The 17,589-nt window shown below is 44.7% G+C and overlaps 1 protein-coding gene across 1 annotated transcript in view; it reads right to left on the bottom strand.

Moving 5' to 3' along the window:
- Positions 1-15,021, bottom strand: part of LOC121009381 (dual specificity testis-specific protein kinase 1-like) — a 33,199-nt gene extending 18,178 nt beyond the window's left edge. The window contains exon 1 of the mRNA XM_040442467.1: positions 14,931-15,021. Within this exon, the coding sequence (XP_040298401.1) occupies position 14,931 (1 nt within the window). The 5' untranslated portion in view covers positions 14,932-15,021. The remainder of the gene's footprint in view (positions 1-14,930) is intronic.
- Between the last annotated feature and the right edge of the window lie 2,568 nt (positions 15,022-17,589).

The raw sequence follows: 17,589 nt of genomic DNA, 5'->3' as shown, positions 1-17,589 counted from the left end.
TAGTAGTTATATTCTTGTACATGAGTGGCAGCTCCAATTACTTCCTACATCTTGTATTGAGGTCTCATTAATTAGCTGGGTGACGTACAGTTCTGGAAGCCATATTGTTTGTAAGAATGGAGCACCACATCCCATGGGCCCAGCTGCATCCAGACATCAATGTGAGCCTTGTTACTATGAAGCGGGCAGTGTGCTGGCATTTCCGCCCTCCTCTCGTTGCCTCGCTACCCCGGTCGGCCGTGTCGCCATGTCATTGTACGGAGGCTTTGACAGCCCGTGCCCCTCCCCCATTCACCCACCCCCCTCGCCAGGGTCAAAAAAACAAGACTCACAATAGTTTAGCGACATCTGCAGAGCATCACTGATCCCCTTACACAATCGAGTGATGCGTAATTCCTTTATTAGGAGCCATGCTGGCAGCCGCTGTTCCTGGCATAGACACATCAGGGGCCCAGGTGATGCGGTGATGCCAGGAGCTGTGCCAGCAGAAGCACAATAGTCTGGGAGAGGCACGGGCACCGCTAACAAACAGGTGTGTAAACCTACTGATCACGACGGGGGAAATGATGAGAGTCGTCGGCCCCTTTATCGGAGGATCATCGCAACCAGGAATAGAGTCAGAAAGCCGCGCAATTTTTTATTTTGCCCACTAGGGGGAATGAATAGTGCAGGAATTCGGATCTGAATCTCAATTCTATCACCTCAATGCCAGTCGGGCACCTGACCACAGAAAGTCTAACAAACAAAGACAAACCCCTTTAAGAATTTAACATGCGACTCCAAGTATCCGATTTCATCCTTGGATCTCCTATATTTCCACCCCAGTCAGTAGGCAGCCCTGACAACTGCAGACTGACACCCATCAGACACCACAGGTGCAATCACTTACTCTCCACTTGAATGTCAGTGGTGAAAGGACTAGATTATATCCCTAACCAGCCAGCGTAACGTCAAGCGTCTCCGTGTACTCGTCTCTGCAGAAACAGTCAACAAGATGCTGTTAACGGATCCACCAGGCAGATTATGCTACATACAGTAATGACCAGTCCCTGCTAATTGCATCCTGTATACCGTTATATCCTCCCCCCATTAGTATATACACTGCGTGCAGAATTATTAGGCAAATGAGTATTTTGACCACATCATCCTCTTTCTGCATGTTGTCTTACTCCAAGCTGTATAGGCTCGAAAGCCTACTACCAATTAAGCATATTAGGTGATGTGCATTTCTGTAATGAGAAGGGGTGTGGTCTAATGACATCAACACCCTATATCAGGTGTGCATAATTATTAGGCAACTTCCTTTCCTTTGGCAAAATGGGTCAAAAGAAGGACTTGACAGGCTCAGAAAAGTCAAAAATAGTGAGATATCTTGCAGAGGGATGCAGCACTCTTAAAATTGCAAAGCTTCTGAAGCGTGATCATCGAACAATCAAGCGTTTCATTCAAAATAGTCAACAGGGTCGCAAGAAGCGTGTGGAAAAACCAAGGCGCAAAATAACTGCCCATGAACTGAGAAAAGTCAAGCGTGCAGCTGCCAAGATGCCACTTGCCACCAGTTTGGCCATATTTCAGAGCTGCAACATCACTGGAGTGCCCAAAAGCACAAGGTGTGCAATACTCAGAGACATGGCCAAGGTAAGAAAGGCTGAAAGACGACCACCACTGAACAAGACACACAAGCTGAAACGTCAAGACTGGGCCAAGAAATATCTCAAGACTGATTTTTCTAAGGTTTTATGGACTGATTAAATGAGAGTGAGTCTTGATGGGCCAGATGGATGGGCCCGTGGCTGGATTGGTAAAGGGCAGAGAGCTCCAGTCCGACTCAGACGCCAGCAAGGTGGAGGTGGAGTACTGGTTTGGGCTGGTATCATCAAAGATGAGCTTGTGGGGCCTTTTCGGGTTGAGGATGGAGTCAAGCTCAACTCCCAGTCCTACTGCCAGTTTCTGGAAGACACCTTCTTCAAGCAGTGGTACAGGAAGAAGTCTGCATCCTTCAAGAAAAACATGATTTTCATGCAGGACAATGCTCCATCACACGCGTCCAAGTACTCCACAGCGTGGCTGGCAAGAAAGGGTATAAAAGAAGAAAATCTAATGACATGGCCTCCTTGTTCACCTGATCTGAACCCCATTGAGAACCTGTGGTCCATCATCAAATGTGAGATTTACAAGGAGGGAAAACAGTACACCTCTCTGAACAGTGTCTGGGAGGCTGTGGTTGCTGCTGCACGCAATGTTGATGGTGAACAGATCAAAACACTGACAGAATCCATGGATGGCAGGCTTTTGAGTGTCCTTGCAAAGAAAGGTGGCAATATTGGTCACTGATTTGTTTTTGTTTTGTTTTTGAATGTCAGAAATGTATATTTGTGAATGTTGAGATGTTATATTGGTTTCACTGGTAAAAATAAATAATTGAAATGGGTATATATTAGTTTTTTGTTAAGTTGCCTAATAATTATGCACAGTAATAGTCACCTGCACACACAGATATCCCCCTAAAATAGCTAAAACTAAAAACAAACTAAAAACTACTTCCAAAAATATTCAGCTTTGATATTAATGAGTTTTTTGGGTTCATTGAGAACATGGTTGTTGTTCAATAATAAAATTAATCCTCAAAAATACAACTTGCCTAATAATTCTGCACTCCCTGTATGTCAGACGCAACTAGCCTGCCCGTTTGTGGTTTCCAGTGAGCAAAGAGTTTTAGGGGGCATATAAAGCCCGTCAGGGCCGCAGCCTACTCGCCCAGTATTGAATGAAAGCAAGAACAATAGTTCAATACACAGCAACTTGCTGATGGTTTCCAACACAATTTCCAGTTCTATATGATGCGTAATAAAAATACTAATAAAAATGTTTATCAGCGGTGGAAGAAGGGACGACAGATGGAGAGAGGCACCTCCTGGACATTCCCACGACGCGGCCCCCGACCGTTTTGTATAGAGAATCGTCCTTTTGTATGGAGCAGAATTCCAAAGCCTACTACATCACGGACGCCCCCTCCTCCCCCATATATCCTCAGACATAGGGACCATCTTATAACAAGTCCCTTTGATAAGAGCGGATTAACGTTTCTTTTGGGACAGAAATGGAAACCGGTTGGCGGCTTTATGTGTCACCCGATCCAAACCACAGCCCTTCCCTTGTGTGCGACATGAGACGCGGGAGGACGGCCGCACGTCTACTAGGCGATAGCTCTTCTTCGTTACCCGCACTATATGATATATAGCGGCGGCCATAGGACATGGAGTCGGCCAGACACTACCCATCTTAAAAAGGGACCATCTCTCCATTTATAGTGTAGGTGAATAGGATTATCGCTCTATGGGTAGCGGCCGACTGTAGTGGTCTTCTATAGGCCAAGTGACGGGAAGTGCAGAAACCGCCCTCCATGATCATTACTTTATGAGACAGTATGGGGGACATGAATGGATTTAAAGGGACGTTGTCAGTAGGGTCAGATAATGACATCCTTACAACGTCCTATCAAAACTGAAATAATGGGTGCGATTTCACCCACTAAGTTGCTTGAATAGCGTCAATCAGGGGACCAGAAGTTGTCAGCTCCACCCCCTGACGCGATAGAAACAAGGCACTTCCTGTTTCTAACTGGCCAGATGTCCAGCTATGTGACCTCCGCTGGTTCGGCCGAGAGGGTGGAAAAGGGTCAGAAGTTGGAAGAGGCGCCCTCTGGTCTAGTGATTTTAGGATGACCTCACGCAAGTCCGTCCACAAGTCATCTCCAAGGACAGACCTCCATCTTTATGGTAGGGGTAAAAGAGATTTGTCTATTTCTCTGGTTGCCATGGGAACAGTGCTCACTTTACCGTACGGCTGCAAAGAAAACAAAGCAGCACTCTGAAACCAAAAACCAAAGTGCTCAAAACCAAGACCCAATCTATGCGGCTCTTATAGGGTTAACCTGTGTAGTTACGAACGCGCAGAAACCCCATTCCGCTCATCCCAGATTTACCAGTTATTAAATAGTTAACAGGATTACAGGAAATCTCTTTCCCGCCGCAGTCACTGTAAGGAATCCTCCGAAGGTCAAGAATGTTGTTGTTGTTGTTGTTGTAGAAGAAGCGGCTGCCGGGCTTAAGACCGGAAATTTCCTAGAGCGACTAATTAGTGCAGATACTTACACAAGAGTCTGAGCAGCCGCTCTCAGACCCATAATGACTTGAGACGGGATAAGTCAGCAGGTAGGGGCGGCCTGACGCTCAGGATTATACGGCTCCTTCCAAACTCCCGACTCCTCAGATCACCGACTACTGGAGAAAAGGGACCAAGACGTCCCCGACAAGCAACCGGTCACCGGCAGGTGACATGTACCACCACATGAGACACGGACATCTCCACTCATACAGGGTGGACTCCACGTCTATGAGAACACGCCCTCCGCGAAAACATATGCACTTAGGCTACTTTCACATTGGGCCCTATTCTCTCCAATAGATTTATTAATGATCTTGTAGAAGGCTTAAAACAGTAAAGTATACATTGAAGAAGACACTAAAGTAACTGACACGGAAGAGGCCAGTAGACTGTATACATACACGAGTGTGGGAGTGTGTGTGTGAGAGTGTGTGAGAGTGAGAGTGTGTGAGAGTGAGAGAGAGTGAGTGAGAGTGAGTGAGAGTGTGTGAGAGTGTGTGAGAGTGTGTGAGAGTGTGTGAGAGTGTGTGAGAGTGTGTGAGAGTGTGTGAGAGTGTGTGAGAGTGTGTGTGTGAGAGTGTGTGTGTGAGAGTGTGTGTGTGAGAGTGTGTGTGTGAGAGTGTGTGTGTGAGAGTGTGTGTGTGAGAGTGTGTGTGAGAGTGTGTGTGAGAGTGTGTGAATATATATATACACACACACACACACTACAGAGGACAGTATACTCTATATATACACACACACACACACTACAGAGGACAGTATACTCTATATATACACACACACACTACAGAGGACAGTATACTCTATATATACACACACACTACAGAGGACAGTATACTCTATATATACACACACACTACAGAGGACAGTATACTCTATATATACACACACACACTACAGAGGACAGTATACTCTATATATACACACACACACACTACAGAGGACAGTATACTCTATATATACACACACACACTACAGAGGACAGTATACTCTATATATACACACACACACTACAGAGGACAGTATACTCTATATATACACACACACACACACACTACAGAGGACAGTATACTCTATATATACACACACACACTACAGAGGACAGTATACTCTATATACACACACACACACTACAGAGGACAGTATACTCTATATATACACACACACACACTACAGAGGACAGTATACTCTATATATACACACACACACTACAGAGGACAGTATACTCTATATATACACACACACTACAGAGGACAGTATACTCTATATATACACACACACACACACACTACAGAGGACAGTATACTCTATATATACACACACACACACTACAGAGGACAGTATACTCTATATATACACACACACACTACAGAGGACAGTATACTCTATATATACACACACACACACACACACACACTACAGAGGACAGTATACTCTATATATACACACACTACAGAGGACAGTATACTCTATATATACACACACACACACACTACAGAGGACAGTATACTCTATATATACACACACACACTACAGAGGACAGTATACTCTATATATACACACACACACACTACAGAGGACAGTATACTCTATATATACACACACTACAGAGGACAGTATACTCTATATATACACACACACACTACAGAGGACAGTATACTCTATATATACACACACACACACACTACAGAGGACAGTATACTCTATATATACACACACACACACTACAGAGGACAGTATACTCTATATATACACACACACACTACAGAGGACAGTATACTCTATATATACACACACACACTACAGAGGACAGTATACTCTATATATACACACACACACACACTACAGAGGACAGTATACTCTATATATACACACACACTACAGAGGACAGTATACTCTATATATACACACACACACACACACTACAGAGGACAGTATACTCTATATATACACACACACACACACACTACAGAGGACAGTATACTCTATATATACACACACACACTACAGAGGACAGTATACTCTATATATACACACACACACACACACTACAGAGGACAGTATACTCTATATATACACACACACACACTACAGAGGACAGTATACTCTATATACACACACACACACACACACACACTACAGAGGACAGTATACTCTATATATACACACACACACACACACTACAGAGGACAGTATACTCTATATATACACACACACACTACAGAGGACAGTATACTCTATATATACACACACACACTACAGAGGACAGTATACTCTATATATACACACACACACTACAGAGGACAGTATACTCTATATATACACACACACACACACACACACACTACAGAGGACAGTATACTCTATATATACACACACACACACACACTACAGAGGACAGTATACTCTATATATACACACACACACACTACAGAGGACAGTATACTCTATATACACACACACACACACACACACACACACACTACAGAGGACAGTATACTCTATATATACACACACACACACACACTACAGAGGACAGTATACTCTATATATACACACACACACACACTACAGAGGACAGTATACTCTATATATACACACACACACTACAGAGGACAGTATACTCTATATATACACACACACTACAGAGGACAGTATACTCTATATATACACACACACTACAGAGGACAGTATACTCTATATATACACACACACTACAGAGGACAGTATACTCTATATATACACACACACTACAGAGGACAGTATACTCTATATATACACACACACACACACTACAGAGGACAGTATACTCTATATATACACACACACACTACAGAGGACAGTATACTCTATATATACACACACACACTACAGAGGACAGTATACTCTATATATACTACAGAGGACAGTATACTCTATATATACTACAGAGGACAGTATACTCTATATATACTACAGAGGACAGTATACTCTATATATACTACAGAGGACAGTATACTCTATATATACTACAGAGGACAGTATACTCTATATATACTACAGAGGACAGTATACTCTATATATACTACAGAGGACAGTATACTCTATATATACTACAGAGGACAGTATACTCTATATATACTACAGAGGACAGTATACTACTACAGAGGACAGTATACTGTATATATATACTACAAAGGACAGTATACTGTATATATACTACAGAGGACAGTATACTATATATATACTACAGAGGACAGTATACTGTATATATATACTACAGAGGACAGTATACTACTACAGAGGGATCTGGATAGATTGGAGGCTTGGACAGATAAGTGGCAGATGAGGTTTAACACTGACAAATGTAAGGTTATGCACATAGGAAGGAATAATGCAAGTCACCCGTACATACTAAATGGTAAAACACTCGGTAACACTGACATGGAAAAGGATCTAGGAATTTTAGTGAACAGCAAACTAAGCTGTAGAAACCAGTGTCAGGCAGCTGCTGCCAAGGCCAATAAGATAATGTTTTGCATCAGAAGGGGCATAGATGGCGGTGATGAGAACATAGTCCTACCACTTTACACATCACTAGTCAGACCACACATGGAGGACTGTGTACAGTTCTGGGCTCCTGTGAACAAGGCAGACATAGCAGATCTGGAGAGGGTTCAGAGGAGGGCAACTAAAGTAATAACTGGAATGGGTGAACTACAGGACCCTGAAAGATTATCAAAATTAGGGTTATTCACGTTAGAAAAAAGACGACTGAGGGGAGATCTAATTACTGTGTATAAATATATCAGGGGTCAGTACAGAGATCACTCCCATCATCTATTTATCCCCAGGACTGTGACTGTGACGAGGGGACATCCTCTGCGTCTGGAGGAAAGAAGGTTTGTACACAAACATAGAAGAGGACTCTTTACGGTAAGAGCAGTGAGACTATGGAGCTCTCTGCCTGAGGAGGTGGTGATGATGAGTACAATAAAGGAATTCAGGAGGGGCCTGGATGTGTTTCTGGAGTGTAATAATATTACAGGATATAGCTACTAGAGAGGGGTCGTGGATCCAGGGAGATATTCTGATGCCTGATTGGAGTCGGGAAGGAATTTTTTCCCCTTAAGTGAGGAAAATTGGCTTCTGCCTCACAGTTTTTTTTTTTCCTTCCTCTGGATCAACTTGCAGGATGACAGGCCGAACTGGATGGAGAAATGTCTTTTTTCGTCCTTATAAACCAGCCATGCTCAACCTGCGGCCCTCCAGCTGCTGCAAAACTATAACTCCCAGCATGCCTGAACAGCCTACAGCTATCAGTCTACAGTAAGACATTGTGGGAGTTGTAGTTTTACAACAGCTGGAGGGCCGCAGGTTTGAGCATGCCTGTTATAAACTATGTTACTATGTTAGCGTTTTCAATTCCGTTATTGAGATCCGTCATAGGATCTCAATAGCGGAAGTAAACAAATCAGTTTTGTTCCCATTCATTAACAATGGGGACAAAAATGAACTAAATGAAACGGAGTCACCAAAATGCATTCCTTTCCATTTGGTTGCGTCCCCATCGCGGACAGAAAAACGCTGCAAGCAGCGTTTTTCTGTCCGCGATGTGGTGTGGAGCAAGACACCATTGAAAGTCAATGGGGGATGGATCCGTTTTCTATTGTGCCATATTGTGTCAGTGAAAACGGATCCGCCCCATTGACTTACATTGTGTGTCTGGACGGATCCGTTTGGCTCAGTTTCGTCAGACGGACACCAAAACACTGCAAGCGGCCTCCAGAGCGGAATGGAGGCAAACTGAGGCATTCTGAGCGGATCCTTATCTATTCAGAATGCATTAAGGGCAAAACTGATCCGTTTTGGACCGCTGAGCCCTGAAACCAAAACACCATTGTGAAAGTAGCCTTAGTCATGCCTACTGATTTCTCCATACCCCGGCGTGCTTCCTTATTGATATAAAAACACATTAGGTGTGATCACATAATAGTTGTTATTTCAGTGCTGATCGTGCGCTGCACACGTCATTCACCCAGTGTCATCAGACGTAACGCGGGCGAGAGATAAGATTCGGATAAGGAAAGCAAAGAGAGACTGCGCGTACAAATAGAAAACCAAGGGCACGAAGATATTTATATGCTAATCAATATTTATACACAAGAAGCAAATGGAGGAACCTCCTGGAAAAACTATAGATATATCTGTAATACTGCCTCCTATGTACAAGAATATAACTACTATAATACTGCTCCAATGTACAAGAATATAACTACTATAATACTGCTCCTATGTACTAGAATATAACTACTATAATACTGCCTCCTATGTACAAGAATATAACTACTATAATACTGCTCCTATGTACAAGAATATAACTACTATAATACTGCCTCCCATGTACAAGGATATAACTACTATAATACTGCCTCCCATGTACAATAATATAACTACTATAATACTGCCTCCCATGTACAAGAATATAACTACTATAATACTGCCTCCCATGTACAAGAATATAACTACTATAATACTGCTCCTATGTACAAGAATATAACTACTATAATACTGCTCCTATGTACAAGAATATAACTACTATAATACTGCTCCTATGTACAAGAATATAACTACTGTAATACTGCTCCTATGTACAAGAATATAACTACTATAATACTGCCTCCTATGTACAAGAATATAACTACTATAATACTGCTCCTATGTACAAGAATATAACTACTATAATACTGCTCCTATGTACAAGAATATAACTACTATAATACTGCTCCTATATACAAGAATATAACTACTATAATACTGCCTCCTATGTACAAGAATATAACTACTGTAATACTGCCTCCTATGTACAGGAATATAACTACTATAATACTGCTCCTATGTACAAGAATATAACTACTATAATACTGCCTCCTATGTACAAGAATATAACTACTATAATACTGCTCCTATGTACAAGGATATAACTACTATAATACTGCTCCTATGTACAAGAATATATCTACTATAATACTGCCCCTATGTACAGGAATATAACTACTATAATACTGCTCCTATGTACAAGAATATAACTACTATAATACTGCTCCTATGTACAAAAATATAACTACTATAATACTGCTCCTATGTACAAGAATATAACTACTATAATACTGCCTCCTATGTACAAGAATATAACTACTATAATACTGCCTTCTATGTACAGGAATATAACTGCTATAATACTGCTCCTATGTACAAGAATATAACTACTATAATACTGCCTCCTATGTACAAGAATATAACTACTATAATACTGCCTCCTATGTACAAGAATATAACTACTATAATACTGCCCCTATGTACTAGAATATAACTGCTATAATACTGCTCCTATGTACAAGAATATAACTGCTATAATACTGCTCCTATGTACAGAATATAACTACTATAATACTGCCTCCTATGTACAAGAATATAACTACTATAATACTGCTCCTATGTACAGAATATAACTACTATAATACTGCCTCCTATGTACAAGAATATAACTACTATAATACTGCTCCTATGTACAAGAATATAACTACTATAATACTGCTCCTATATACAAGAATATAACTACTATAATACGGCTCCTATGTACAAGACTATAACTACTATAATACTGCTCCTATGTACAAGAATATAACTACTATAATACTGCCTCCTATGTACAAGAATATAACTACTATAATACTGCTCCTGTGTACAAGAATATAACTACTATAATACTGCTCCTATGTACAAGAATATAACTACTATAATACTGCCTCCTATGTACAAGAATATAACTACTATAATACTGCTTCTATGTACAGGAATATAACTACTATAATACTGCTCCTATGTACAAGAATATAACTACTATAATACTGCTCCTATGTACAAGAATATAACTACTATAATACTGCTCTTAAATAACAGGATTAGTAACACAAAGTATCTGCAAACCTATTTCAATGTAATTTGCAACATTTTTTTTCTAAGTGGAGTTCCCCTCTAAGGAAGGTCCCAGTCCCTGAATTATCCTATTTTTTCTTAGAAACTCTACAAGATTTATCTGCTACTTGTAAGAAACTGAAGAAGAGAAGAGGTTAAATTTTCACAGATAATAATTTTTCCATGAAGTGAGTGAATCATCATCTGCAGCGGAGCCTCATCAGCCGCCCACCTCCCCTGCATCGTGCATCATCAGACATGTGGCCCTCTGGTAAACAACACGGCCCCAGGGCCAACTGCACGACCCACTCAGTGGAGAGAAGAGCAAACCGAGAGGTTGTCACAGCCCCGCCCCCTGCTGATGACATCACTCATATCAGGACATTGTGATCAGACATGAGATCCAGGCACCTTATACTACAGTAACATTTATTCATTACTGCTGACAACCTGCCTGTATATCATGTCTGAGAGGTTGTCACAGTCCCGCCCCCTGCTGATGACATCATTGATCAGAGAAGAGAAGGGGGGCGCTCCCTAGTGTAATATCTTCAAATGTCTGTGTGCAGTACCCAGGTAAGTATGAAAGTGAATTCACTCCCTGGACAGGAGGTCACCAGGCCGGAGGAGACACGTGGAGAAGAACGCCCAGAAGAAGAGGGAAAAACTGGGCACTGGTATAAAATGTCTTATGAAAAATAAAAACATGACAATCACGCGTTTTGAAGGTGGTCCGCCTCCATCAGGCTGCTTCATCAAGGTAGGTACAAGATATATACACACACAGTGATGACCCGGAAGTGAATGGTGCATTCCGTATTTTTTGGACTATAAGATGCACCTAGGATTTAGAAGAGGAAAATAAGAAAAAATATATATTTTCCAACAGACCTCAGAGCAGACCCCCAAATCAGATTTTCGCATTCTTAATCAGACCCCCCCCCCCCAAGCGCGGGGACTGCGCGGCAGGGGGCCCGAGGAGGCGCGGGGACTGCGCGGCGGGGGGCCCGAGGAGGCGCGGGGACTGCGCGGCGGGGGGCCCGAGGAGGCGCGGGGACTGCGCGGCGGGGGGCCCGAGGAGGCGCGGGGACTGCGCGGCGGGGGGCCCGAGGAGGCGCGGGGACTGCGCGGCGGGGGGCCCGAGGAGGCGCGGGGACTGCGCGGCGGGGGGCCCGAGGAGGCGCGGGGACTGCGCGGCGGGGGGCCCGAGGAGGCGCGGGGACTGCGCGGCGGGGGGCCCGAGGAGGCGCGGGGACTGCGCGGCGGGGGGCCCGAGGAGGCGCGGGGACTGCGCGGCGGAGGGCCCGAGGAGGCGCGGGGACTGCGCGGCGGAGGGCCCGAGGAGGCGCGGGGACTGCGCGGCGGAGGGCCCGAGGAGGCGCGGGGACTGCGCGGCGGAGGGCCCGAGGAGGCGCGGGGACTGCGCGGCGGAGGGCCCGAGCAGGCGCGGGGACTGCGCGGCGGAGGGCCCGAGGAGGCGCGGGGACTGCGCGGCGGAGGGCCCGAGGAGGCGCGGGGACTGCGCGGCGGAGGGCCCGAGGAGGCGCGGGGACTGCGCGGCGGAGGGCCCGAGGAGGCGCGGGGACTGCGCGGCGGAGGGCCCGAGGAGGCGCGGGGACTGCGCGGCGGAGGGCCCGAGGAGGCGCGGGGACTGCGCGGCGGAGGGCCTGAGGAGGCGCGGGGACTGCGCGACGTTCGCATAGCTGTGTCTATTCACCGTTCCCCCTCCACTCTCTTTTTGGTGCGTACATTAATGTTTACCTGTCTTGCGGTAACACTTGTGATGTCACTTCCTGTCCTGGCTTGTTTTAATTAATCATTTCTTTTTGGCGCGGTTATCCTAATGCTGGGATCACGTTTAATTTCCTTTATATACTTTTCATGCGTTATGTATTTAGCAGTGTATTAACCAGTTATATACCATTCACTTCCCGGTCATCATTGTGTATATACATCTTGTACCTACCATGATGAGGACGGCGGACCGCCATTGAAACGCGTTGCTGATTATCATGTTTTTATTTTATTTCTTGCAACATTTTGTTTATTGAATTTTTTCTTTAAAAAGGTCAGATACAACATAACAAGCTTTCCCATGATACATAAAAAAAAAACCGAGGTAAATAGTAAATTTAGACTTGATTAGGTACAAGTAGTAAACCTAAATCAGGAAAAGATTACATCATAATTTTTGGTGAGTTGCTTCGTCACGTTTCATACCAGTCCGCAGTGCAGCGCGCCGGGTTTTTCTCCCCATCCCTGATAGATTTACACTGGGATCAGACATGAGATCCACACTCCTTATACTACAGGAACATCTATCACATCTGACAACCTGCCTGTATATAATGTCTGAGAGGTTGTCACCGCCCCGCCCCCTGCTGATGACATCACTGATATAATGACATGTGATCAGATGTGAGAGCCACACCCCTTATGTAGTCAGGAGAAGAGACTGAAGACATCAAGTCCTGGACACATCTGCAAAAAACATTCTTCTCGCTTTATCTGTCCCTGGGAAAGCTGGGTCTGTAGTCAGGAAGGTCTCCGCTGCAGCCCTCACAATAGCTCACTATGGAGCGGGCACCGACCATGTCCCAGCATGCGCCCCCTAGAGGCTGACAGAACAGGTAACAGGGGGCTCCATCACGCCATAGCTGGGTGACAACCCCTGCAGCAGCTTTGACAGAGGCCGTGTTAGTTGTCAGCCAGCTGAGGCTCGTGATCAAAACCAGCCATGTTGCCCATAGCAACCAATCACATTGCACTGAAGAGCCGTTAAAGGAACACATACCCTAAAAACACCTCCCCCTCCCTGCACAATCGCTGAATGGTACTGGAATCCCTGCAGCGGCATCCGTTTTTTTTTTTCCGACGTGGCGGATATTTTAGGACATTCACAGACGACCATAAACCAGCAGTCTCTGATGTGACTGCTCTTGGGCTGAAGACCAGCAACTTTAATTATACCAGGGAACTGCTAATTTAGGCATTTTCAGACGAGTGGAGCACCCCTTTAAGTGCACTGCCTATCCCTTCCACGTCCCTCATTACTACAGTGTGTATTTAGCTCCGAGGTCCACAGGTCCCTTGCGTACGGCAATGAGGGCGAGGCTAGAAAAGCGACACAAGCCCAAAATTAATAACCTGCGATATCTGAGCGGACCACACACGGGGCAGGGAGGCGCGTTAACCCCTGGCAGACCGGGACAAACTGGAAAAAAGGTTAAAAATAAATAATTACAAAAAAATTCCAGCATCCGCACAGAAAAGAATAGTGAGAAGTGACCCATAAACACCTAGACACAGAGGTCATACTTCTCACAGCTGAAGGTTTGTTACATTGTATCCAGTCCAGACAATCCTCTGTGATATAAACACATCAGCAGCACACATCCAAATCTGTCCTGGTGGTTTGTTACAATGTATCAGTCTGGAGTCTGAACTGTCTAGACTGGATACAAGTGTAACAAACCCTCAGCTTTGAGATAGGTCTGCACTGGTTTTCAGCCACTGCATGTAAACAAGAATGATTCCATTCACTGACCACAAGCAGAGATGTTGCAAACAGTGCCCCAGGGTGTACTGGAAGGATGCAGGACATCGCACGGGGAAGCATCGCACCCCCCTCTAGTAACAGCCGCAGAGGTGTGAACTGTGGCACTCCAACCTGTGATAACACTACAACTCCCAGCATGCTCAGACCAAGGTACCCCCACAGGAGCAACCCCTCACCCTCCAAAGACCCATACTCATCAGCAAGTGGGGCCACAGCACAAGTGGCAGGGGCCCCGGTGTGTACTCACTGTGCAGGGCTCAGGACGCTGCTCTCATCTCTCCGCGAGTCTGCCGGGGTCTGAGCCTCCACTGTCAGCCGAGCGCCCTCCAGCGCCCCTGCCGGCCACACTGAGGAGCTGCACCCTCCGTACACAGAGAAGTATCTGGGAATAGCGCCCCTGCCGGCCACACTGAGGAGCTACAAGCTGAGGAGAGGCTGCACCCAACAGGTGAATTAGGTCTCATTAGAACAACACCAGCAGCTTCTAATGTCATCATAATCTCCAAGGTCATGGACTGCTGCTGTATCTAATCCTGTCCTGTGTATCTAATCCTATCCTGTGTGATACTGCCTGCTGAGCTGTGTATCTAATCCTGTCCTGTGTGATACAGTCTGCTGAGCCGTGTATCTAATCCTATCCTGTGTGATACAGTCTGCTGAGCCGTGTATCTAATCCCATCATGTGTGATACTGTCTGCTGAGCTGTGTATCTAATCCTATCCTGTGTGATACTGACTGCTGAACTGTGTATCTAATCCTGTCCTGTGTGATACTGCCTGCTGAGCTGTGTATCTAATCCTATCATGTGTGATACTGTCTGCTGAGCTGTGTATCTAATCCTATCCTGTGTGATATTGTCTGCTGAGCTGTGTATCTAATCCTATCCTGTGTGATACTGTCTGCTGAGCTGTGTATCTAATCCTGTCCTGTGTGATACAGTCTGCTGAGCCGTGTATCTAATCCTATCCTGTGTGATACAGTCTGCTGAGCCGTGTATCTAATCCCATCATGTGTGATACTGTCTGCTGAGCTGTGTATCTAATCCTATCCTGTGTGATACTGACTGCTGAACTGTGTATCTAATCCTGTCCTGTGTGATACTGCCTGCTGAGCTGTGTATCTAATCCTATCCTGTGTGATACTGTCTGCTGAGCTGTGTATCTAATCCTATCCTGTGTGATATTGTCTGCTGAGCTGTGTATCTAATCCTATCCTGTGTGATACTGTCTGCTGAGCGGTGTATCTAATCCTCTCCTGTGTGATACTGTCTGCTGAGCTGTGTATCTAATCCTATCCTGTGTGATACTGTCTGCTGAGCTGTGTATCTAATCCTATCCTGTGTGATACTGTCTGCTGAGCTGTGTATCTAATCCTATCCTGTGTGATACTGTCTGCTGAGCTGTGTATCTAATCCCATCATGTGTGATACTGTCTGCTGAGCTGTGTATCTAATCCTATCCTGTGTGATACTGTCTGCTGAGCCGTGTATCTAATCCTCTCCTGTGTGATACAGTCTGCTGAGCCGTGTATCTAATCCCATCATGTGTGATACTGTCTGCTGAGCTGTGTATCTAATCCTATCCTGTGTGATACTGTCTGCTGAGCCGTGTATCTAATCCTCTCCTGTGTGATACTGTCTGCTGAGCCGTGTATCTAAACCTATCCTGTGTGATACTGTCTGCTGAGCCGTGTATCTAATCCTATCCTGTGTGATACAGTCTGCTGAGCCGTGTATCTAATCCCATCATGTGTGATACTGTCTGCTGAGCTGTGTATCTAATCCTATCCTGTGTGATACTGACTGCTGAACTGTGTATCTAATCCTGTCCTGTGTGATACTGCCTGCTGAGCTGTGTATCTAATCCTATCATGTGTGATACTGTCTGCTGAGCTGTGTATCTAATCCTTTCCTGTGTGATATTGTCTGCTGAGCTGTGTATCTAATCCTATCCTGTGTGATACTGTCTGCTGAGCTGTGTATCTAATCCTCTCCTGTGTGATACTGTCTGCTGAGCTGTGTATCTAATCCTATCCTGTGTGATACTGTCTGCTGAGCTGTGTATCTAATCCTATGCTGTGTGATACTGTCTGCTGAGCTGTGTATCTAATCCTATCCTGTGTGATACTGCCTGCTGAGCTGTGTATCTAATCCTCTCATGTGTGATACTGTCTGCTGAGCTGTGTATCTAATCCTACTCTGTGTGATACTGTCTGCTGAGTTGTGTATCTAATCCTACCCTGTGTGATAATGTCTGCTGAGCTGTGTATCTAATCCTATCATGTGTGATACTGTCTGCTGAGCTGTGTATCTAATTCTACCCTGTGTGATACTGTCTGCTGATCTGTGTATCTAATCCTGTCCTGTGTGATACTGTCTGCTGAGCTGTGTATCTAATCCTATCCTGTGTGATACTGTCTGCTGAGCTGTGTATCTAATCCTATCCTGTGTGATACAGTCTGCTGAGCTGTGTATCTAATCCTGTCCTGTGTGATACTGTCTGCTGAGCTGTGTATCTAATCCTGTCCTGTGTGATACTGTCTGCTGAGCTGTGTATCTAATCCTATCTTGTGTGATACTGTCTGCTGAGCTGTGTATCTAATCCTATCCTGTGTGATACTGTCTGCTGAGCTGTGTATCTAATCCTGTCCTGTGTGATACTGTCTGCTGAGCTGTGTATCTAATCCTATCCTGTGTGATACTGTCTGCTGAGCTGTGTATCTAATCCTATCCTGTGTGATACTGTCTGCTGAGCTGTGTATCTAATCCTCTCCTGTGTGATACTGTCTGCTGAGCTGTGTATCTAATCCTACCCTGTGTGATACTGTCTGCTGAGCTGTGTATCTAATCCTATCATGTGTGATACTGTCTGCTGAGCTGTGTATCTAATTCTACCCTGTGTGATACT

The sequence above is a fragment of the Bufo bufo genome, chromosome 8, assembly GCF_905171765.1.
Source record: "Bufo bufo chromosome 8, aBufBuf1.1, whole genome shotgun sequence".
Taxonomy (NCBI): domain Eukaryota; kingdom Metazoa; phylum Chordata; class Amphibia; order Anura; family Bufonidae; genus Bufo; species Bufo bufo.
Note: the sequence above shows the minus strand (reverse complement) of the source record. Positions and strands in the feature narration are given on the sequence as shown.